The following is a 23,840-nucleotide window of genomic DNA, read 5'->3' as shown; positions in this document are numbered from 1 at the left end:
CTTATACTGAATAATACATTTTCAAAGCATTCTTTGGTTTGTTAATTCAAAGCATTAACACTTCCGGAGGCCCTTGGGTCACTGTGTGTTGTTTCCAGGACTGTGTTGGTGGTGGTGGCTGAGGAAGAGGGGTTGCGGGGATCTGACATTCATTAACCTTGTCCTCTAGGGAAACTTTTACCAGCTTTGGTTCACAGGGGAGGGAATGATTTTTATCTCTATATCTACCCTACTTCCTGGCCCTCTTGCTCTCTGTTGAGAAAGCTTGGCTTGGATCAAATTCCATTTAGATAACTCAGACCTGGCATCAATTTTTATCTTGCTTTATGTAGCATTTATGACCTCATTTGTCTTGGAAAGTACATAGGTAGTATCCCTCTTAAGAGAAAAACTCAGTGTCTGAAAACTCACTAACAGAAAATGTTGAGAGTGGGGGGGAATTGTTAATAAATCCAGCAAATCCTATGCCCATTTTTCAGGTTCCTTTCTGTGCCATTGGGCCTGATAAAGAGCCAGCAGGAGCAGGCACAAAAGCAGATGGCTATACTTTAAGCTATAGAGGCTATGAGGAAATGTGAATTTATTTAAACTCCCCAAAGGGAAGAGGTATGGAAATGACATCTTATAACAGAGATATCCTACGAGGTGCTTTGGTACCCAGCATGCCTTGAAAACAGAACCCCCTAATTCTTCATGGGGTACTTGTATGTGTGACACAGTGGGATGAGGGTTCAGTTTTAAGTTCAGTCCATTACAGGCTTTTCCAAAGCAACATATATCTGCTTATAAAATGTAAATCTATAAGGAAATAAGGATTCTATATACAAAATCTCAGCTTACATACAACTTTACTTTTTGGATAGTTTTTATGGCAAGAAAGCTATGTTTTAACTACTTCTAACAGATTAACTACTGTAAATTCAGCACTTTCTAATAATCCTTGGGTCAAAATAACTTTAATCACAGAATTAGAAGTGTTTTAAGCTACACTATGTTTTCTGAAACAGTTAAAAGACTCGGGTCATTTGCCAGTTTTACAGGGTGCTGTAAATACGCTTAATGGCATCGGCTTCTTCTTTATCAAGGATGCCTTTCTCCACATAAGCATCAGCTTGTTGGTTGATGAAGTCCCTCATCTTTGAAAGGTCATAATCTGGAAAATATCATTAGAGTATCATGAGCAAAGATAAGGAAAGCACAGCCCATTACAGTGATTACCATTAACAAAGAAGCATTTTGTAGAACATCATTACCATGCCCTTTCACGTTGGAAGGCATTTTAGTTCTTGGCATTTGTGCTGTAGTTTGCAGCTTCAAATCATGCTTACACACATTATGTTATCCCATCTGCTCTTCATCACAACTTTTCGAGGTGTTCAGGTGGGGAGAACAGCCCTCATTTGACCAGAGAGGGAACAGGCTCATAAACCAGGCCTTGGCAAACTTTAATATTTATACCAATCACCTGGGGCTTTTGGAAAGTGGCAAATGTGTATTCAGTAGACCTGAGGTGGTGCCCCAGATTCTGCCTTTTAAACAAGGTCCAGGAGATGTTGATGCTGCTGGTTCAGGAAACACACTTGGGGTAACAAGACCCTAAAGCTTAAGGGCCTTATGCAAGGTCACACCGCTAGTAAAAGTTATAATCAGAACCACGTGTTCTGACTTGAACTTGTTACACTGGTTAAGCCCATGTTGCTGTGACAACCCACTTTTTTTTTCCATATTAAGAATTACCTTGATTTTCATGTTGTTTGAATTACATGCATGGAGTGAAAAATGAAACCATAACCTCTTTTTGGTTCCTCTGTCCTACTTAAACAAAAAAGTTAGGTAAACCATTGAACCGTCCACAAAAAACAAAGAGATCCTCAACCAAGTAAGGAGGCTGCTAGTGGCATCTTTCTGAAGGCTTGGAAAAAACCCCACATCTTCCCTTGATTCAATATGCTTATTGTTTTAAAATATGGAAAATACAGAAACATGAAAATAAAATTTAAATCACCTGAATTCTATTAATCATTGACAACCAGAGTGGATATTTTGTTCTGTTTCCTTTTAGCTTTTGGACATATCTTTCTCAACACGGTTATGATCACAGGGTACATTCAACCTTATACCTAATTCCTTTCACTCAATTTACACAGTGAGCATTGATATTCCTCAGAAACACCATTTTTAATGGCTACGTACAATACATCCTATGGAGCAGAAAGGAGAGAGGGGGATACAAAAGCTCAGAGCATTCTATGGCCACCTTTAGCTACCCTGAATAGAAGCTGAACCTGGGTCACTTGGGCATCTTTAAGCCCCTGCATGAAAGGAAAACCAGACTTGAAGGACCTCTGTACAAGCACCAGGTGTTTATCATACCACGGTGAGCTGAGGCTCAGAGAGGGGTTGTTTCCTCTCCACCCAGGAGGGCATTTGCTCCTTTCAGTTTGGGCTTGGCTGTGAGGATTGAAGTGAGAACTCCCAGCACTGGACACTTTACAACCATCATCTTATTTGCTCCTCACAAAACCCCTGAGGAAAGCATCAGTGTCCCCATTTCAGAGATGAAGAAACAGGACAGAGGAGGTAGGTCACTTGCTCCGGTCATAATAGAGTCAGGTTCTGAATTTAGGTCTGTCTGTAGTCACTGCTTTGACCACTCTACAGCCTTGAAGTAGTGAATATGAAGCGTCTAACACGTGCAAAACATTCAGTAAGTGTTTGGAGGCTCAGTTTTGTTTTGGTTGTTGACTTTCCCTTTCTCTCAGGCACGAGTTAGAGAATCAAGCTGAGTGTAGATTGTGTGTGCACCTCCCGAGCTGATTCCTGACCGTCTCATAGGGCACAGAGAGGCACCTTTTAATCCTCACTGGTTCTTCAGAACCGTTTCTGGGTCAATATCTTTAGTGGGACAAAAGGCAGAGTCCCCAAAACAGCTGTGAAGTGGTCCAGGTGATTTGAATGGACAAAGGAAAATATTTTGCTTTCTTTTGAAATGGAAAAATGGTCTCTTGATGACATGGCTGTCACTGTGTGCCATGGGAAAACTGGCATGGTTCAGAGGAAAGGCCATTGGCGTCCATCCCAGCTCTGCCCTAGCTGGCCGTTAGAGCACACTAGGAGTAGCTAACTTGCTACTTAAAAGAGGTTTTAAGGCTGTAAGGCTCAAAAGAGATAAGGGCTGTAATTCACTTTTCTAAAAGTACAAACTTTCTTTTTAAGGCTCCATAAGATTTCATCATCTTCCTCACTGTCACATCACATGGACTTCCCTTTCCTGGATTTGGGAAGGAGATTCAGGTCACCCAGGCCCCTGTCAAGCAAAGGGCATCTGCAGAGGTTAAGGAAGGTCAGAACTAATAGTAAGACTTCCTGCTCCCACAGCTGCAGAAGCTGTATGGCTCTAGGACTGGGTCCCCACAGGCTTTGAGAGATAGCCCAAGTCAGGCAGAGCACATACGAAGGCAGGGGAAGAAGAGCTCTCTGTTTCTGCCTTCAGAAGGGCGAACTGCGTGTCACCCTCACTTCCTGGAGGCAGAAGGGAGCATCATACCCACCGCTGTCATTCGGAAGCTTGCTCACAGAGCCTTCAATATGCATGCACTAGGGTTCCATGATTTACTAGGTTGGTCGTTTCTGGAAATGCAAGACTGAATTGCAAGATGTTGCTGATTATGACCAGGAGTCAGATTCATGTGTTAGTCAGTGAAAGAAATAACATAAATACTCTAAATGGTTGGTCCCTACAATTTACATTGGTTTCAGAATGCATTTTGGTACATACTGTATTACACTGATTCTAAGATAAACTTAAAAACAATGTTTAAAGTCTTTGCATTAATTGATGGCATGTTCTAATTTTTCTTCTGTAGTGGTACATGAAACAATGGTGCATTTTTCAATCAATGACAGATTTGATGAAATATGGTTCATGTGAATTTTAACGGAACTGATAGCACAGAAATTCATATCATTTTGAACCAAATAAAGTATGTGTGAAGACCTGATAATTGTTTCCATCTCACTCAACTTGTATGATCACAGGCTAAAGGGGTGCTGAAAATACATACCTCTTGCTCCCACTGTGTTCTATCTCATTGGTTTTCAAACTTGGTTGCACAGTGGAATCATGAAAGTTTAAAAAATACTGATGCCTGGGTCCTGCCCCTCAAGTTTGATTTAGTGGTCTTGTGGGCATTAGGATATTTGGAAGCTCCACAGATGATTTGAATGCATTTTTAAGTTTGAAAAGCACTGCTAATCTCATTTTAAACGCATCACTTTGCAACTGCTCTGGCCAGACACCTGGGAATCATACTAGAATCCTCTCTCCACATAGCTCTTGAGACTCTCCCTTCTTCTTTATTTCCTCTGCTTTGCCTTGGTTTAAGCTGCATTATACCTGCTCCAGATCCTTACTTCCTATCTCTCACCTGGCTTCTGGGGTTTTATTTTTTTTAAATTTATTTTTAATTAAAAAAAATTTTTTTTTTCTGTACGCGGGCCTCTCACTGTTGTGGCCTCTCCCATTGCAGAGCACAGGCTCCGGATGCGCAGGCTCAGAGGCCATGGCTCACAGGCCCAGCCGCTCCGCGGCATGTGGGATCTTCCCGGACCAGGGCACGAACCCATGTCCCCTGCATCGGTAGGCGGACTCTCAACCACTGCGCCACCAGAGAAGCCCTGGAGTTTTATTTTTTCAATCTGTAACCGCACTGCTGCCAGAGGGATTCCTCAGTCCTTAACCTAATTAAGCCCTAATTTTAAGCCCTTGGGCTAAAATTAACCTCCTTTGCAGGGTGCACAAGCCTCCTCCTGACTTGGCCGCTGCCCACCTCCCCAGCCCTGTCTGCAGACCTCAGTGCTCCTGAAAAACTGGCTCCAGTTCCCATAGTGCATCACTCTCTTTTGTCCCTTCATGTCTTTGCACCAGTGTTCCCTCTGCCTCTATCTCTCCTCACTCGTAAATTCTTCCTTGCCTTTCCAGCAAAGGCTTTCCTGCAGCTCTTTCTCCTGATGTAAGGAGATGTGCCCCCTCCTCTCACCTCCTTTGCACCACCATGTTATCTGTGTTAGCCCTGAGCAGGGCCCACCGGAGGTTTATTGATGGTGTGAGTAACCTGGCAGGGGGTGAGGGGCTGCATCTTATGGTCCTTCACATCTCTGGCACTCAGAATGGAGTCTGGTTCTGTGTTTTGTTTTAACTAAGTGAGCAACTACCTTCGTGACTGCAGGGTGCACCTAATACGTGCTCAGGAAACATCTTTGTTTAAGATACTCCAAGAGAAGGGGAGCGGGTGGGTACACAAAACAAGACTGGCAAAATGTTGATAATTATTGAAGGTGGGTGATGGATGCATGGTAATTCATTATACTGTTCTCTCTGCTCCTGTTTGACATTTTTTATAATAAAATGGAAAAGAAAAGAAAATGCCTTTGCTTGAAAGGCTGATTTGAAAAATAAGAGAAATGGAGGTCTATTCCCTTCCGCATCTGAGAAGCACCTACAGTCTTTTGGGCTCTGAGAGGGGACTTTAGCCTACTTTGATTGTGGGAATCTTTAATAAGAGCTCCTGGGAATTCCCTGGCGGTCTAGTGGTTAGGACTCCATTCTTTCACTGCCGTGGGCTGGGGTTCAATCCCTGGTTGGGGAACTAAGATCCCACAAGCTGCTCGGCCAAAATAAAATAAAATAATAAAAAATAAGAGCTCCTGACAAATTGGAGAACTTTGCAATTTATAACAACACTAATTCCTTACCTTCTTTATTTTCTTTTTTGTTGTGTTCCTTCAACCATTCAATATTTTTTCTAATGGCTTCCAAATAGGCTTCTGTTTTCCCTGGAAAAGGCAAGAGAACCCATATTAAACACTCATAAAAATATCACTGCATCCCTTTTTAAAGACCACACTTATGTTTGAGACCATGAACAAATACTGGACTTATCAAGCACTTGGTGGGGACCATCCCTAAGTAGGTGGTGTGCATATTTCTGTGGGTGGTTGGGATAACAGTCCAGGAGGCAGGTCCAGGCTGGCAATGTCAAGAGGCCATTATCCCCCAACACAAATAAATACAGTTTGATGTCCTGGCAGAGAAGAGTTTTGATCCAGTTCACTGGATGGGTGGGTCCCTACCAGTCTCAGATTGGGTCATTTCCAGTTAGGGATGGTTCTTTTAAACTGAAGAGTATTATCAGGTCAAGAACTGAATCAGAGTGGCAGATATTTAAGACTCCATCACCAAATAAATGATAAGTAAGTCCAAGTTTGTGGCTTTGTGTAAGCTGCTATACAGGTCTTCTGCCCAGTCTGTTAGGGAGTGTGTAAAAACTCAGATGAAGAAGAGACCGGGACCTCATTTCAAGGCTGGATAGTGAAACTAAGAACTCGTTCTAGTAAAATTCCCTGGATGTAAACATTTTCTGATGGGCTTTATGTGTGGCAGGAGAATACCAGGCATCACTGAAGCACCCGCCCTGTGACACCCTTTAGATGCCTTGTTGTCTGCAAGTGGGTATGATCATTAACTTGGAGATGAGGAAGCTAAGTAATTTGGCTGAGGCCATACAGGAAATAACAGAGGTGAAATTTGGACTCTAGTCTGGCCAAGTTTCTGTTACCTGCACTATCTGAAAGATAAGACTTATATGTAGCTTTGTTCTGTCTCAAAGAAGTCAACCATCCCCTTAATCAGGTGGGTCCCTAATGCTCAGAGGGTCTGCACCAAGAGATCAGTTGATCTGGAGAGTACTGGATGGCCTAAGAAAAGAGGCCTTTAAAGTCCAGGGCCTTTGCAGAAGCAATGGCTGTCAGAGCTCAGTGTGGTGACCACCTGTTCTGAACCCCCTTTGAACCCTGTTACCCCTAGTCTACTGCCCAGACCTCTTGGTTGAGCTACCTGTACTGTGTGCTTACCATGTGCCAGGGGCTGTGTTTTGTGCTCCAAAATACATTCTCTCTTTTATTCTTCACAACAACCTTTTGACGCAGTCCTATTTAATCCCCATTTTAGAGGTGAAGAAACTGAGACTTAGAGAGAGGAAGTAAGACTACTACTTACTAGCCTTGTGAAGTAAGATCACAAGGCTATTAAGTAGTAGAGCCAGGCTTGAACCTGGGTACATCTGACTAGAGTCCATGAACAGTAACATTGCCTTCAGATTTGCTGATGTTCCAATTTCCACCACAACATTTACTTAAGTGACTTCCTGAGCATCTTTCTTCCTGATCTTGTGAGCTCACTCTTACGTCACCACTGGGGTTCCATGTTACCTGGTCCCCAATGAAGCACAAAGAAACTCCTTTGCAAAAAGGGGTAAGTGGACAAAAGAAGAGAGCCACAATTTTCAGCCCCTATTCAGTTCAATTGCCTGTGTAAATGATTTAATTCTTTGCTTTTAAGAATGTTAGAGCACGTGAAAGACCAATGTTCTCCTGATTGATGTTATAACATTGCAGCACAATGAATGTAAAGATTTTCATTGTCTGTTGCCCATTTGCTAAGAAGGTCATCAGATTTGGTAACAACAACAAAACAAACAAAAAGCAAAACCAAAAAACACAGCATTATTTCCAATTAATTCGGTTAGAGAAAGCATGTTGAAGAAGGAAAGAAATCTTAGACTATTTCTAAAGAATGCAACTTCGTTATTTTTAAATAATTTAAATCAAATTAGTGGTTCTCATAGGGCTTGCTTTAATAAATAGATAATAATGATTTGTCATTAGCACATCAGGTAATTAGGGCTTCTGAAACTTTTGAGGATGTGTGAAAATAGTCTTGCTCTAAAGACGCAGGTGGCAGACGCAGATGCCAGACGTAGAGAATGGACTTGAGGACACGGGGAGGGGGAAGGGTAAGCTGGGACAAAGTGAGAGAGTGGCATGGACATATATACACTACCAAATGTAAAATAGCTAGCTAGTGGGAAGCAGTTGAATAGCACAGGGAGATCAGCTCAGTGCTTTGTGACCATCTAGAGGGTGGGATAGGGAGGGTGGGAGGGAGATGCAAGAGGGAGGAGATATGGGGATATATGTATATGTACAGCTGATTCACTTTGTTATAAAGCAGAAACTAACACACCATTGTAAAGCAATTATACTCCAATAAAGATGTTAAAAAAAGCCTTGCTCTTTGAATAACTTTAAGCATTCTTCCCACAATCTTACCTATGATATTATATCCTAATATGGAGAGCTTATTTTTTAAAATAAATTTATTTATTTATTTTTATTTTTGGCTGCATTGGGTCTTCCACTGCTGTGCGCGGGCTTTCTCTAGTTGCTGCGAGCAGGGGCTACACTTCATTGTGGTGCGTGGGCTTCTCACTGCTGTGGCTTCTCTTGTTGCGGAGCACGGGCTCTAGGTGCACGGACTTCAGTAGTTGTGGCACGTGATCTCAGTAGTTGTGGCTCGCAGGCTGTAGAGTGCAGGCTCAGTAGCTGTGGAGTACGGGCTTAGCTGCTCCACGGCATGTGGGATCTTCCTGGACCAGGGCTCGAACCCCTGTCCCCTGCATTGGCAGGCAGATTCTTAACCCCTGCGCCACCAGGGAAGTCCCCTTATTTTTTTTAAGTTTTAAAATTTATTTTATTGTAGTTGATTTACAATGTTGTGTTAATTTGTGCTGTACAGCAAAGTGATTCAGTTATATATATACACACATATATATACATTCTTTTTCATATTCTTTTCCATTATGGTTTATCACAGTATATTGAATATAGTTCCCGGAGCTGTACTGTAGGACCTTGTTTATCCATCCTATATATAATAGTTTGCATCTGCTAATCCCAAACTCTCAATCCATCCCCTCCCCTGCCACCGGCAACCACAAGTCTTTTTTCTATGTCTATAAGTCTGTTTCTGTTTCATAGATAAGTTCATTTGTGTCATATTTTAGATTTCACATATAAGTGATATTATATGATATTTGTCTTTCTCTTTCTGACTTACTTCACTTAGTATGATAATCTCTAGGTCCATCCACGTTGCTGCAAATGGCATTCTTTCATTTTTTTAATGGCTGAGTAGTATTCCATTTACATACCACATCTTTTTTTTTAAACATCATTATTGGAATATAATTGCTTTACAATGGTGTGTTAGTTTCTGCTGTACAACAAAGTGAATCAGCTATGTGCATACGTATATCCCCATATCTCCTCCCTCTTGTGTCTCCCTCCTACTCTCCCTATCCCACCCCTCTAAGTCATCACTAAGCATTAAGCTGATCCCCCTGTGCTATGTGGCTGCTTCCCACTAGCCATCTATTTTACACTTGGTAGTGTATATATGTCAATGCTACTCTATCACTTTGTCCCAGCTTCCCCTTCCCCCACTGTGTCCTCAAGTCCATTCTCTACATCTGTGTCTTTATTCCTGCCCTGCCACTAGGTTCATCAGTACCGTTTTTTAGATTCCATATTATACGCATTAGCATACGGTATTTGTTTTTCTCTTTCTGACTTACTTCACTCTGTATGACAGACTCTAGTTCCATCCACCTCATTACAAATAACTCAATTTCGTTCCTTTTTATGGCTGAGTGATGTACCACATCTTCTTTATCTATTTATCTGTCGATGGACATTTAGCTTGTTTCCATGTCTTGGCTATTGAAAATAGTGCTGAAGTGAACATTGGGGTGCATGTATCTTCGAATTACGGTTTTTTCCAGATATATGCCCAGAAGTGGGATTGGTGGGTCTTTTTTTTTTTTTTTTTTTTCTTTTTGCGGTATGCGGGCCTCTCACTGTTGTGGCCTCTCCCGTTGCGGAGCACAGGCTCCGGATGCGCAGGCCCAGCGGCCATGGCTTACGGGCCCAGCCGCTCCGCGGCATATGGGATCCTCCCAGACCGGGGCACGAACCCGTATCCCCTGCATCGGCAGGCGGACTCTCAACCACTGCGCCACCAGGGAGGCCCCTGGTGGGTCTTATGGTAGTTCTATTTTTAGTTTTTTAAGGAATCTCCATACTGTTCTCCATAGTGGCTGCACCAATTTACACTCCCACCAACAATGTAGGAGGGTTCCCTTTTCTCCACACCCTGTGGAGAGCTTATTTGGGAAAAGGAATATCCCAGCTTAGACTCTGTTTAGACACTATATTAAAAATTCTGAATTAGGAGAGTAAAATATAAATATGAGGTTTTGGCCATAGTGTAGCAGACACTGTTGATTCCCCACCCTCCTACTTCCCGTATTCTAGATATACTAATAGAGAAGCCCTCAGCCAGTGATGGACAGGATTGGCAGATATACACCCTAGCTTCCTCACTCCTTGGGCTCGGTCTTCATGGTCCCCAGAGGTCCTCATGGGACTGAGCCCCACACACACAGCTGAAGTCTGCTCATTAACACACCACAGTGGCTTCTTTCCCTTCCCTGTCTCATGGACCTATCCCCCAGTAGAGCTTCCTGGGGTCACCTGCCAATTAAAAATGCCACCTCAAATCCTCCTCTCAGTCTGCTTTGGAGGGAACCCAACCTAAGACAATTGGAAGTAGGGGACTCAGTGTCATCTTGTCAGGTTGCTTTTTGCTCAGTGACCAATTACCTATAAAAATGGTGTTGAATTTAAAAGTATGAAATGCATGAAAAATAATTTCATTTACCATATTAACATTATCATCCCACAATAAAGACTGAGTTTACTGCAGCTTAAAGAAAGCTAGACTGTAATCCATTAAAAGGCTACTATCTTGTGGATCGTAACATACATGATTAGGGCTGCTTCTCTAATGTAAAATAGAATCCCCCCGCCCCCATCACCCTCATTCCCATTTTCTGCTTTATTTTTATCCATAGTATGTATCACTTTCTACCGTATCACATAATTTATTTATTAAGCTTATTATTTGTCTTCCTCCCTTAGAAATATTTCTTGTTTGCTGATGTACTCCCATGCCTAGAATAAAGCCTAATACAAAATAGGCACTCAGTAAATATTTGTTGAGTGAGTAAGTGGATGAAGGCTTCTTATACAGAAGCTAATCATAATCAGAAGATTGTTTGGTGAGCATGGAATCCAAACTAGGGAAACTACAATTTTTAAAAAGAATAAATGGTATAAGTCTTCCTTCCTTCCTTCCTTCCTTCCTTCCTTCCTTCCTTCCTTCCACCCTCCCTTCTTCCCTCCCTCCCTTCCTTCCCTCCTTCCTCAAAAAATCAATTGTTTATTTACAAGACTTGAAATTCAATGGATTCTGAATTTAAATGATAATTACATCAGAAACAATTTAAAACACCTACGAGGGCTTCCCTGGTGGCGCATTGGCAGGCGGATTCTGCATTGGCAGAATCCGCCTGCCAATGCAGGGGACACGGGTTCGAGCCCTGGTCCAGGAAGGTCCCACATGCTGCAGAGCAGCTAAGCCGGCGAGCCACAGCTACCGAGCCCATGTGCCACAACTACTGAAGCCCAAGCACCCAGAGACCATGCTCCACATCAGAAAGCCATCAAAATGAGAAGCCTGTGCACCGCAACAAAGAGTAGCCACTGCTCGGCGCTACTAGAGAAAGCCCGCATGCAGCAACAAAGACCCAATGCAGGCAGGCGGGCATGCATGCATGCATGCATAAATAAAACACCTACCAATGTGCTAAACATACTATATCCATGTGTCACTTAATCTTCACAGAGCTCTATGAAATAAGCATTATTGTTCCCATTTTACTCATGAGGAAACTCAGGCTCAGAGAGGCTAAGTGATGTGCCCAAGCAGACAGCTGAGTAAGGGTCAGAGCCTGATCTTGAACCAGAATGAATCTGGAACCTCTAATGAGTGGAACTGGGTAAAATTCACCTTTTCGAGTAGAGATTTAGTGACTGTTGTTGTCATTACCAAACTGGCCAACAGGCAGTGGTTCTCAAACTTGGCTGCACATTGGAATCACTTGGGGGAGCTTTTAAAAATCCTGATGCCTGGGTTACTCCTCATACCAAATAGATCAGAATATCTGGAGGAGGGACTAAGTATCAGGATTTTTTAAAAGCGATCCTGAGATAATTCGAATGTGGGGCAAAATTTGGGAACCACTGCCACCAGTAGTGGGACCTCCACACATTTGCTGGGGCACTGGAAACACGGGAATAAAAGCAGGTGTTCCTCTGCTCTTAGAGACAAGCAGCTGGTTCCTGTTTACATTTTCTCTTCTAGGGAGTTGTAAAGCAAATCTTTTATTTACACAGTGTGCATTAAAAGCCCATGAGAGTCCACTTTGGAAAACTGGCCTATTTTTTTCAAATTAATTTCAGCTTCCTTTGGAAAAAAATAGCTCATGGCTGAGGTAATATGGCACAAGCCTTAAAATGTATGCTGACGCAGATGGGAAGAGGGCCAGAGTCAAGATGCAGCCCTGTTTTTCTGGCTGTTCTGGTTCTCAGCCCTGCAAGAGAAATATCCTTTATTATACATGAATTTGTCCTGATCCTGATATGCTCCCCTGCTCTGCAACCATCCCCTCAAAAAAACCAAACCAAACCAAACCAAGACAAAACAAACAACTCTGTAGAAATCAATAGCTTTAACCTACTGAATATTGGATATTCTGAAGATATTAAATGTTTGAAAAGAGTGCTTATGAAAATTGTTTGATGTAATGATTAAAATTCCATATAGTAAAGATTATATGTTTATAGGTTTGAACAAAGCAACTGATACTGGTATCATGGATGTCAAGGTGGGCCCCAGAGCCATTCAATTAAAGAATTTTTGTGGGAATTCCCCGGTGGTCCAGTGGTTAGGACTTGGCGCTTTCATTGACGAGGGCCCGGGTTCAATCCCTGGTCAGGGAAATAAGATCTCACAAGCTGGGCTTCCCTGGTGGCACAGTGGTTAAGAATACGCCTGCTAATGCAGGGGACACGGGTTCAAGGCCTGGTCCAGGAAGATCCCACATGCTGCAGAGCAACTAAACCCGTGCGCCACAACTACTGAGCCTGTGCTCTAGAGCCCGCGAGCCACAACTACTGAGCCCGTGTGCCACAACTGCTGAAGCCCACGAGCCTAGAGCCCATGCTCTGCAACAAGAGAAGCCACAGCAATGAGAAGCTCGTGCACTGCAACGATGAGTAGCCCCCACTCGCACAACTAGAGAAAGCCCACACACAGCAACAAAAACCCAACACAGCACCCCCTCAAAAAATAATAATAATGATCCCACAAGCCGAATGGCGCTGCCAAAAAAAAAAAGAATTTGTGCAAAATGATGCCATTTGACATGCCTGCAAGATGCAGCATGGGATGCTGGGATGACCACTGGTGGGAGTCAAGGGACAGAAGTCCAAGCCCCAGCTCTGCCATTCTTTGCCTATGAGTTCTTGGGTGAGACTGTTCATCTTCTAAGGCTTGGTTTACTTATTTGTAAATTAAGGAGTGAATTCTGAAAAGAAGATCGTGGTTTCTGTATATGGGGAGAAATTCTCCTTTGCTGTCCTGGAAAATCCTGTGTTGGTGGTAGGTCTCTGGCCTGCCTTAGCTCCTGGCACACTTGCTGACTCATAGGGCAGAAGACGGCCTCACTATTTTTGGACATTTCCAACAGAATGCCTTGGGGCTTGAATAAAGACACAAATTTTCCCCTCCTGTGTTGCTTTAAAAATAAAAGCATCCCCGTGAGTTAGTCAACTTATTATCAATTTATTAATTAAATAAGCTGCTTTCTCTTTTCTGGCTTCTGTAAAGAAGATACGGGGGGACTTCCCTGGCAGCGCAGTGGTTAAGAATCCACCTGTCAGTGCAGGGGACACGGGTTCAAGCCCTGGTCTGGGAAGATCCCACATGCCGAAGAGCAACTAAGTCTGTACGCCACAACTACTGAGCCTGTGCTCTAGAGTCCGTGAGCCACAACTAGCGAGTCCGTGTGCCTGGAGCCTGTGCTCCACAAGAGAAGCCACTGCTATGAGAGGCCACACACTGCAATGAAGAGTAGCCCCTGCTCGCTGCAACTAGAGAAAGCACTCATGCACCAACAAAGGCCCAACACAGTCAAAAATAAATAAATAAACAAAAATTTTAAAAGATTAAAAAAAAAAAAGATAGGGGGATGATAGGATATTTAGGGGAAAGTTATCTTAGAGATGACCTTTTCATCTTAATTCCATTATCTAGCCATAAACTTGACAAATGATAGCATTGGAATGAGTTTACGGGTATTGTAATGCTTATTTCACCCCTTGGATGATTTTTTTAAAAGATTTTCAGTGACTCATAGAGCAGAAGTGAATGAGTAAACATCAAACTGGCAAAAAGAGCCCCACTTAGATCATGGAATAAAACTTTAAAGTTCTTCGGTCTCCAGAGAGCAATTTATTTGAAAAATTAAGCACCATTATAGATATGGTTGAAATTGGAGTAAATTTGACTTCATTGGCATATCCCTATATTTAGGAATAATTATCAAATCATTCAAATAACTGTACCAACTAGAAATTGATATCTTAAAATATTATTCTTAGCGTGAGTCCCTGTAGAAAGCAAGGGTTTAAGTAGTCTAAAATATTTTCAAAGGTGAACGTGTCATTTTTCATCACTGGTAATTAAATTGGATTTTTTACATTTAGCCTGAAGTGAGATGCATGTAAACTTGCTTTGTAAGTTGAAGAGTGACATAAATGTAGTCTGTTGTTGTTATTCCTCTTCCTCACAGGCCTCAGCATATGCTTGGCATGGTTAATCAATATTTACTTTTGTTGGATGGGGCCATCACTTTACATCGCAAGACCAAAACAGACTCCCTACAGATATTCCTGCCAATGTGTCCTGCTTATAATTATTTCCTTAAGTGGTTTTAGCTATTACCTCATCTCTTGCTCTGCTCTGTAACGTCCTCCAGCTTCCTCTCTGAAGGGAGCCTGTTCTACATGCTGCTGACTCATCAGTAAGGGAGAGACATATGTGGCTTGTGTTGTATTTGCCTACATATGACTTAAGGCCTATCCTTAGGTCATTTCAGAGCTTGCCTGAGTCCTCAAAGGCAGGCATTGGTCCTTAAATTCCTTCTGTAGCTTTCTGAGCACAGTGCCAGACATGCCATTGGAATAAATGTTTATTTATTGCTGAATAAATGTCTCAAGAAACCCAGCCAACCCTGCCTTCACCCATGTAGATTCTTTTATTTTTCTGCCTAGAGACAACAGGTGTTTTCTCCCTGGGTTTTATAACAGAGAAGCAAAATAACCTTTGAGAAAAGTGCAAATAAAGCAACTGTGAATACAAAGATATATGTCATAATATGTCCTTTTGGGCATTAATTACATCTTTTCCAAGAAATGTTGGCCCTTGGCTTAAGCTCAGTTTGGTGTTTTCTAAACCATACTAGAATCAGTTTTTCTTATTCCAGAGTAAATAGGATCAGCGGTAGCATGAGTAAATTAAGTCTCTAAATAATGGGGGGGGGGCGACTAATTTTAGCCCTAAATCCCTACCCTTTTCCTAATGTTTCAGGAGAGCCATCACAAAGATTAACACTAACTGGATGGAATTTTACTCCTCTCTCTCCCCGTTATTACCTGATGGAAATCCTAATGAGAAATCTAACCTCATCATTAGTCTCCACACACTCACACCCTAAACAGGAAGTAGTGGGCTACCAAGAATCAACTCCTTCATATTCCTTTTTTACATAATGCTTTCCTAAAACAAGTAAGAGACCTGGTAGCACCCATTCCTAGGGATATTTGCACAGCGATATAAGGTGTTGTCCTAAGCAATGAGCATACTGCCTCAGCGAGTCAGATGACCTAGATAGATATGGCTTGCTCTGTTCTAGGGAAGGATGGTCATCACACGTGGGTTGCTCCCAGAGGAGATGATCCAGGCACACTGAGCTGTAGTCCTTTGTGCTGCCCAATTCCTAGCTCTCTATCTCAGGCCACAGGACCACTCTTTTCCTGCTTAGCTGTCTTTCAAAAGTTTAGCACTCATCCTCCATCTCACATCCATTAGGATGGCCACCATAAAAACAAAACAAAACAAAAAACCACCAGAAAATAAAAGTGTTGGTGAGGATATGGAGAAACTGGAACTTTTGCACACCGTTGGTGGGAATGTAAAAGGGTGAAACCACTATGGAAAACACTGGTTTCTCAAAAAATTAAAAATAGAATTATCATATGATCTAGAAATTCCACTTCTAGGAATATTCCCCCTGCTCAAATTGAATATTTTTTAGTCTTGAAATATTTGTTCAGAGCAGCATTATTTACAATAGCCAAAATGTGGAAGCAACACAAGTGTCAATAGGCAAATAGATGGATAAACAAAATGTGGTATATACATTCAATGGGCTATTACTCAGCCTGAAAAAGGAAGGAAATTCTGACGCTCGCTACAGCATAGATGAAGCTTGAGGACATTATGGTAAGTGAAATAAGCTGGTAGCAAAAGAACAAATGCTGCATGATTCCACTTATCTGAAGTACCCAGAGTAGTCAAACTCATAGAGACAGAAAGTAGAATGGTGGTTGCCAGGGGCTGAAGAGGGAGGGGGAATGGGGAGTTACTATTTAATGAGTTTAGAGTTTCAATTTTGCAAGATGAAAAGAGTTCTGGAAATGGATGGTGGTGATGGTAGCACAATGGTATGAATGTACTTAATGCCACTGAACTGTACACTTAAAAATGCTACAACGGTAAATTTTATGTTATGTATATTTTACTATAATTTAAAAAAGATATTAAAAAAACTTTACCACTCATCCAAAGTGGGCCTAGGGTTGATTGGAAGTATCAAGGCAGCATGACTGGTCAGCAAAAGCGACACATATATCACCAATTCCCCGTTTCCATGCCCATGACAAACATTATTAATTAATCATCGCAACATTCCTTCCTCCTGAGTCCAGATGCAACCTCATAACCTTTCCCAACATAGGCTACCGCCAAACAATTAGAGTTCATATGTCAGTAATGTCAATATAGCAGAAAATTGTTGTGGTCTATGAAATCCATCCTAGAGAGAAGGGGGTGTAATAATCTAAAACTTTGTGAGATAGGAAAAATCAACATGAACTTGATATATTAAGAAAAAATTTCTTTTTTGGCCCTGTGTCCAAAAGTCCCAATAACTGGAATACAAGCAGTACCTTTGGCCAACATCACCACTCATTTGAACTTATGTAACTCAGGTTGGATTTTCTGTATTTTCTACATAAAGTAACCAGAACTCTTTGAAGGAGAATTGATTTCAAGGTTTTTTTTTGCGGGGGGGACAGGAAAATTCAGAGTAGGTCTAGAATAGCCTGTTTAGGAGTTTGGGATTAACAGATACACACTGCTATATATAAATAAACAACATGGACCTACTGTATAGCACAGGGAGCTATATTCAATATCTTGTAATAACCTATAATGGAAAAGGATCTGAAAAAATATATATATATTTTGCTGTATGCCTAAAACTAATACAACATTTTTCTATAGTTCAATTAAAAAAAAATAGCCTGTTGTTGCCAGAGAGCATAGATGCTTTAAAAACCACTGGGTACAGGGCAAAAAGGACAAAGGAGAAACTTGGAGGCAGGGTTACTGCCCAAGTTACACCAATTTAAACAGAAAAATCATCATCATCGTCATTATTATCATTAACTGGAACAACTTACATAAATGGAGAAATTTAATATAAAGTGTTAATGAAGAGAGTAGTAATATAAGAGAGAAATAGTTTGTACTTTTTTGTGTGTGTGTGTGGTACGCGGGCCTCACTGTTGTGGCCTCTCTCGTTGCGGAGCACAGGCTCCGGACGCGCAGGCTCAGCGGCCATGGCTCACGGGCCCAGTTGCTCCGCGGCATGTGGGATCTTCCCGGACGGGGGCACCAACCCGCGTCCCCTGCATCGGCAGGCGGACTCTCAACCACTGCGCCACCAGGGAAGCCCAGTTTGTACTTTTATTGCTGTTATTAAGTTACAAGGTATTAAATACATAGCTAGCTTCTTTCTTTTCTACTTAATACATAGACACTGTTAAGCATGGGTCTATTATCAAGTATGAATGTGAACCTGTTTCTATTTGTATGAGCAAGAGAGATTGGGAACTTGTATGAGGGCCAAGCAGTCTCTTCAAAATTAAGAGCTAGGGCCTCCCTGGTGGCGCAGTGGTTGAGAGTCCGCCTGCCGATGCAGGGGATACGGGTTCGTGCCCCGGTCTGGGAGGATCCCGTATGCCGCGGAGCGGCTGGGCCCGTGAGCCATGGCCGCTGGGCCTGCGCGTCCGGAGCCTGTGCTCCGCAACGGGAGGGGCCACAACAGTGAGAGGCCCGCATACCGCAAAAAGAAAAAAAAAAAAAAAAAATTAAGAGCTATACCATGAACATGATCAGCTTTTGTGGTCTCCTATCATATTACAGCAAGGAATAAGGGAAGTCCCTCAGTTCATTGCCACTAACGATTATATGTAATAAACAATGAAAAGGGAGCCCAATGGTGTATTTCCAGATGATAAATTAGCTGAATGTCACACTTGCTACCCCCTCTCCCAAGAGAGCAATGACCCATTCCCTCAGCTTCCAGGGAAGGAAACCTCTAGATGACCCTACTAATGAGATACAGAAAATATATAAATAGGGTTCCAGTTATACCAAAGAGTTCAATATATCATGACAAAAAAATAAAGTAGGTTTAAGCCATCTGTTCACAGCTTCTGGTGAAGACACTGAGTTTCAGAAAAAGAATATCTGAGATACAGACATAAATTTTCTATGATGTAACCAGCACACTTTGTAATTAAAGGGGCTTGAAACACTGGACTGTGCAACCAGATCCCGCATCCTGACCTGAAATCAGAGGGTTAATGACTTTGAACTTGCAACTTCATAGGGTCTTTTTCTTTGGGTATAGTAAAGTTTCTCAAACCTTGGAAGATGTGAATTTATATCATATAGACTTACTAGAGCTGAGTAATAATTTGACCCCAGGAATGTGTAATAAGGATAAAAACAAGTTTTATAATTACTGGGCTAGTTTTGTGTGTGCTTTTCTGCTTTTTTAAGGTATTTAGGTTATTTAAGGAAATGTAGTATATTTGATTTATGATTTTTAATCAAGTCTTTGAAAGTGTCAGATTGCAATCAGTATAAATGATTAAGAAAATTTGCTTTGTTAAATCCATAAATTTTGATGACTTTGTTAAATAAGTAGTATGTGACTATTAAGAGGAGTGTCAATTATGTTTAAATGAATATTGATTAAGAAATTCATAAGATCATAAATTGGACATTGAACAATGCACAAATGGTCATGAGTGTTCCTCCCAAAGTGCAAAAGCCTATTGGACGTAAAGTCCATCAAAAGATGAAACCAGTTTGCCATTCCAGGAGACTCAAGACCATTAAAAAAAATTGCTATTCAAATAAAGGTACCACGTGCTGAGTCTTCTGTATACAGATGATGTTAATTTCTCCGATTTGGTGGGGCTTGACTTTTGGATGACACTTCAAGTGAAAGTTTTTGCTTCCCCAATTTCATTGTCAACGTAGAGCTGTCAATTCCATACCTTTTGGCTCATCTGTCTTTCCTCTTGGGTTGGAGTCATCATCTTTTGTGGAATCCTTCAAGGCTCCATATTCCTTTTCCATCTTAGCAGCTTCTTCCTTGGTACTGTCTGTTTCTTCATGACTCTTCTCTGATGGCACTGTAATCAGATTGTGCACTATTATAACCCTATTTCCTATCTATTAATTAATTCCTAGTGTAGAAATAAATTTTATTAAAAAGGTGTAGTTTGAGGTCAGATCATTTTTTGAGCTGAAAGAGATCTTAGTGATTATCTAGTGTGACTCCTCCCTCCCCACCATTTCACAGAAGAGGAAACTGAGGCCCAAAGCAGGGAGAGATGTGCCGAAGGCCACCCGTTGAGTTAGCAGAAGAGCTGGGCCAACACCCTCCACCCCCAGCTTTCTGGATTCTGGTTGTGTTTTTTCTGTTCTGCCACACTGTGTTATTAGAGTGTAGATTATTCTCCTTATTTTAATCAATGTTGGCATTCAAGTGGGATAGGTCAGTTTCCAAAGTAAATTTGAGTCTTGATTCCAAATGAAAATAACTCTGTAGTTGCCCCATCTCTCCTTGATGTTGTTTTTGAAGAACAGTCTGTTACTCCGAGTAGTACCTAAGGGTTTGGAGCTATGGCTGGACTTCTCTCCTGACTCTTTCTTCATACTCCCTTATCCCTGGTCACCCTAATGCAAAGAAGAGTATTGGACCCTTGCTGTCAATAATAACGCTTGCTCACTTCTCACTTAAAAATAATTATACTTCCTTCTAGAAATCCTATATTGAATTAAAGAATCATAAAACTTGAAGTAGGTAACCCCTTGAAAACAATGGTAATGCATCCCTGTAGTCAGTAAAATAGGGAATGTCAAGCAGTCTAATGATAAGCTTTTTTCTTTTTTCAGTAAAAGGTTTATTACTACAGAAAAATAGGAAAAAAGAAAAATCAGTTATTGTCTCCTTAAACATCCACTACTAGTGTTGTAGTATATATATATACTTTTTTGATGCATATTTTTTTCATACTTGTGGCACAATTTTGTTCCTTGCTTTTGTCATTAGCATCGTTATGGAAGAATGTTTCCATGTTATTAAAAACTGCTTGAAAACATCATTTTAAAGGGCTGTATATTCTATCAAATATAGGTACATAATTTCTGTGATAGGGACACAAAATTAAAGTATAAGAGTTTGTGATCTTGGGCTTCCCTGGTGGCGCAGTGGTTGACAGTCCACCTGCCGATGCAGGGGACACGGGTTCGTGCCCCGGTCCGGGAAGATCCCACGTGCCGCGGAGTGGCTGGGCCCGTGAGCCACGGCCTCTGAGCCTGCGCGTCCGGAGCCTGTGCTCCGCAACGGGAGAGGCCCCAATGGTGAGAGGCCCGCGTACCGCAAAAAAAAAAAAAAAGAAAGAAAGAAAAAAAAAGGAGTTTGTGATCTTTTCTCTTTTTGCGCCTTCCTCATCCCTGAAATTCTCCTTTGCACAGCTCTGCTCCGTGGTGTTCGCCATGCTAAGCAGGGTGGTGGGTAGAGATGCAGAAGTGAAGAAACCAAGAGAAGGGCATAAATCATACCACACGGGGGCACAGACTGTCCCAGAGGAGAAAGAAGAGCTGAGGGGAGAGAATGGGAGGGAGCAGCAGGTGGGGGCAGAGGGTCAGGGACAGTGGTGATCTGGGGAGAGAAAAAGATACGTAAAGGAGAATTTTAGGAAGGACTGCTCAACTTGGGATATAGCTCGCACCTTTGCCCACCAGCCACCGCTTTCAGTAAAGTCCTCATTTCTTTTCAATGCTTCTTGGGATTAAATTTCTGTGCTGACTGGCCAAGGTTATAGCTACTTAATCCCATGGTTGGATTTCAGGTTTTCAAACTTTTTGAAATCTGTAATTCTTTATCAATGTTTATTGACGTTCATGATTTACCACTCAAAAGGGTTATTTTGCTAAAAGCTGGGGGAAAAATACTAAAATAAATCATACCTGGGAAAAGCTTGCTCTTATTGTCAGTAACATTTTTTTCTAGCTTGTTCTTGGTCTGAAGAGCAATTGTTTCATCCAAGTTTTCTGGAGGGGGGAGGAGAAGAAATAAAATTTTATGTCCTACAAGACGATTTCAAAGTTTTACTAAAAATGTTTAAATCTCACTAGAAATAGCACAACAGCAATTCCACAATATTAGCACTGCTAGTAAGGGGCTTTGATATGGATTATATTTCATTGACTCTCAAGATGGAAAGGCATACAATTTGAGATCCTCAAGTTCAGCTTCCTACTCAGTTAATTGCAGAAGTCCCTTCCACATTTCTGTGACCACTGTGATTGAGGCCTATAATGAATGGACAGCTATGGTTTTGGCCTACTCAATGCCTTCTGGTAACTACACCTTGATTTTCCTTTGGAGAACCCAGACCTCTTCCACTCTCAGCATATTTGCTCCACTGGTGGCTGAATAACCCAGGCCTGGCTCCTCCAGCCCTCAGGCTATGGTGATTGGTTCAAGGAGGAGCACATGACTCAAGCCAGGCCAGTGAGATTCAATGCTAAGAGAAAGAGGCTCTCTTTCCACTAGGATTGCTATACTGTGCAGATGTGAGATTGGGGCTGTACCAGCCATCTTGTTTCCAGAATGGAGCAGTTTATCTGGAATGAATCAACATACAAAAAGTCAGTGAGATGGGGAGGGATAGATTCCTCACACTGTGGTAGGCTTCACAAACCTGAAACCAGACTACTCCCACCCCTGGACTTTTCAGTTACATGAGGAAATAAATTCCCTTGTCGCTTAAGCCAAACAGTTGGATTTCTGTCATTCAGGGCTCTCACTAATTCATGAGGCAGCCAGTTCTATTGTTAGTCTTAAAAAATATTTTTTTCACTAAGATAGAACATTGTGTAAGTTTAAGGTATAGTACGACATACTGATTTGATACACTTATATTCTGCAAAATGATTACCACGGTTAGCTAACACTTCCATCATGTTAGATGTCTTAAGGGCGAGAATTTCTCTATTTATATTAAGCTGAAATCTGTATTCTTGTCTTTGTCCTAATTCTGCTCTTTGGAATAACATCTTGTAGGTGTTACCAGATAGGAATCTAGACTGTGACCACCTCAAGGCAGTCAATGAATTAGAATCCACAACCCTGGTATTCAGTTATTTAACCAGTCACATATCCATCTTACTAACAGGACAGGGCTATTTGCAAACAAGCATTTCTTTGCAATTAGTCTATAAAGATTCCGTTATTACTTTGTATTACTTTTCCCCAAGAAAATTCTTCCTTCTACCCTACCCCATCCCTTTTTGAGAAGAAAATCAGTATATCCTATTGTGTGACACATTCTGCTTTCTTCTTTGAAATAGCGACCACAGCTGGCAACCTTTGTAGTCACCATACATTGTTGGGACCAGAACAGAAGGGTAGATCACTGATCATTGTTTGTCACATGCTGAGATGGAGGAGAGGAAGTTAGTTAATCCTCTCTCTTCTACCCATGCTGCCCCTGAGCCCTCGAGGGTCTGAGGGTGTACCTTCATGGCAGCGACAGTCAAAAGCCAACATGCTTGTACAGAAAAATTCTCTACATACAACTCATTTTCTGATTGTAAAAGTTATATATGAAAATGAACAGAAAGTTATAAGGAAAAAATAACACTTACTATGCCCAGATAATGTTTTGGTATATTTCTTTCTAACTTTTTTTTTCCAACTTTCTTTCTTTATGCATATCCATTTTTTAAAACCAAAATTAAGGTCATATTCTAAATGGCTTTAAGCATTCAACAGTATATCATGGACATTTCCTCCGTCATTAGTCTTTATAAACAATATTTATTTATTTATTGTTTATAAACACTATAATTATTAAAAATTGTTTATAAGATATTGTTTATAAACAATATTTAAAACACAATTTATAAACATACAATTATTAAAAATGCAAACATTAAGAAATAAAATTTAGTCTAAATAAGAATTAATAATTTATATAGTCTCCTCTTGTGGGGTAGCAAGTTTATTTCTATTGTTTTGTTTCTATAAGCCAGTGCTGTCCAATAGAACTTTCTACAACAATGGAAATACTCATTTCTGTGCTGTTCAATATGGTAGCCACAAGCTACCTGTGGCAAGTAAGCACTTGAAATATGCCTAGAGCAACTGAGAAACCAGATTTTTTATTTTGCTTAATTTTAATTACTGTTAATTTAAATAGCAACATGTGACTATCACACTGGACAGCACAGTTATAAATAATAGTGGAAATACCTGGCTTGCACACAAGCCTTTGCAGCATCTCTAATTAATTTCCATAGAATAAATGACTTAAGTGTGAAATAT

The 23,840-nt window shown here is 41.3% G+C and overlaps 1 protein-coding gene across 1 annotated transcript in view; it reads right to left on the bottom strand.

Annotated features, from left to right (window-relative positions):
- Nucleotides 1-563: 563 nt before the first annotated feature.
- SCG3 (secretogranin III) overlaps nt 564-23,840 on the bottom strand; it is a 38,675-nt gene continuing 15,398 nt past the window's right edge. Inside the window, exons 9-12 of the mRNA XM_082616664.1 lie at nt 21,479-21,562; nt 19,498-19,635; nt 5,755-5,835; nt 564-1,153 (exon numbers count right to left, since the gene is read on the bottom strand). Coding sequence (XP_082472790.1) covers nt 1,035-1,153; nt 5,755-5,835; nt 19,498-19,635; nt 21,479-21,562 — 422 coding nt within the window. The 3' untranslated portion in view covers nt 564-1,034. The remainder of the gene's footprint in view (nt 1,154-5,754; nt 5,836-19,497; nt 19,636-21,478; nt 21,563-23,840) is intronic.

This window comes from Mesoplodon mirus (genome assembly GCF_964341445.2).
Source record: "Mesoplodon mirus genome assembly, chromosome: 4".
Classification (NCBI taxonomy): domain Eukaryota; kingdom Metazoa; phylum Chordata; class Mammalia; order Artiodactyla; family Ziphiidae; genus Mesoplodon; species Mesoplodon mirus.
Note: the sequence above shows the minus strand (reverse complement) of the source record. Positions and strands in the feature narration are given on the sequence as shown.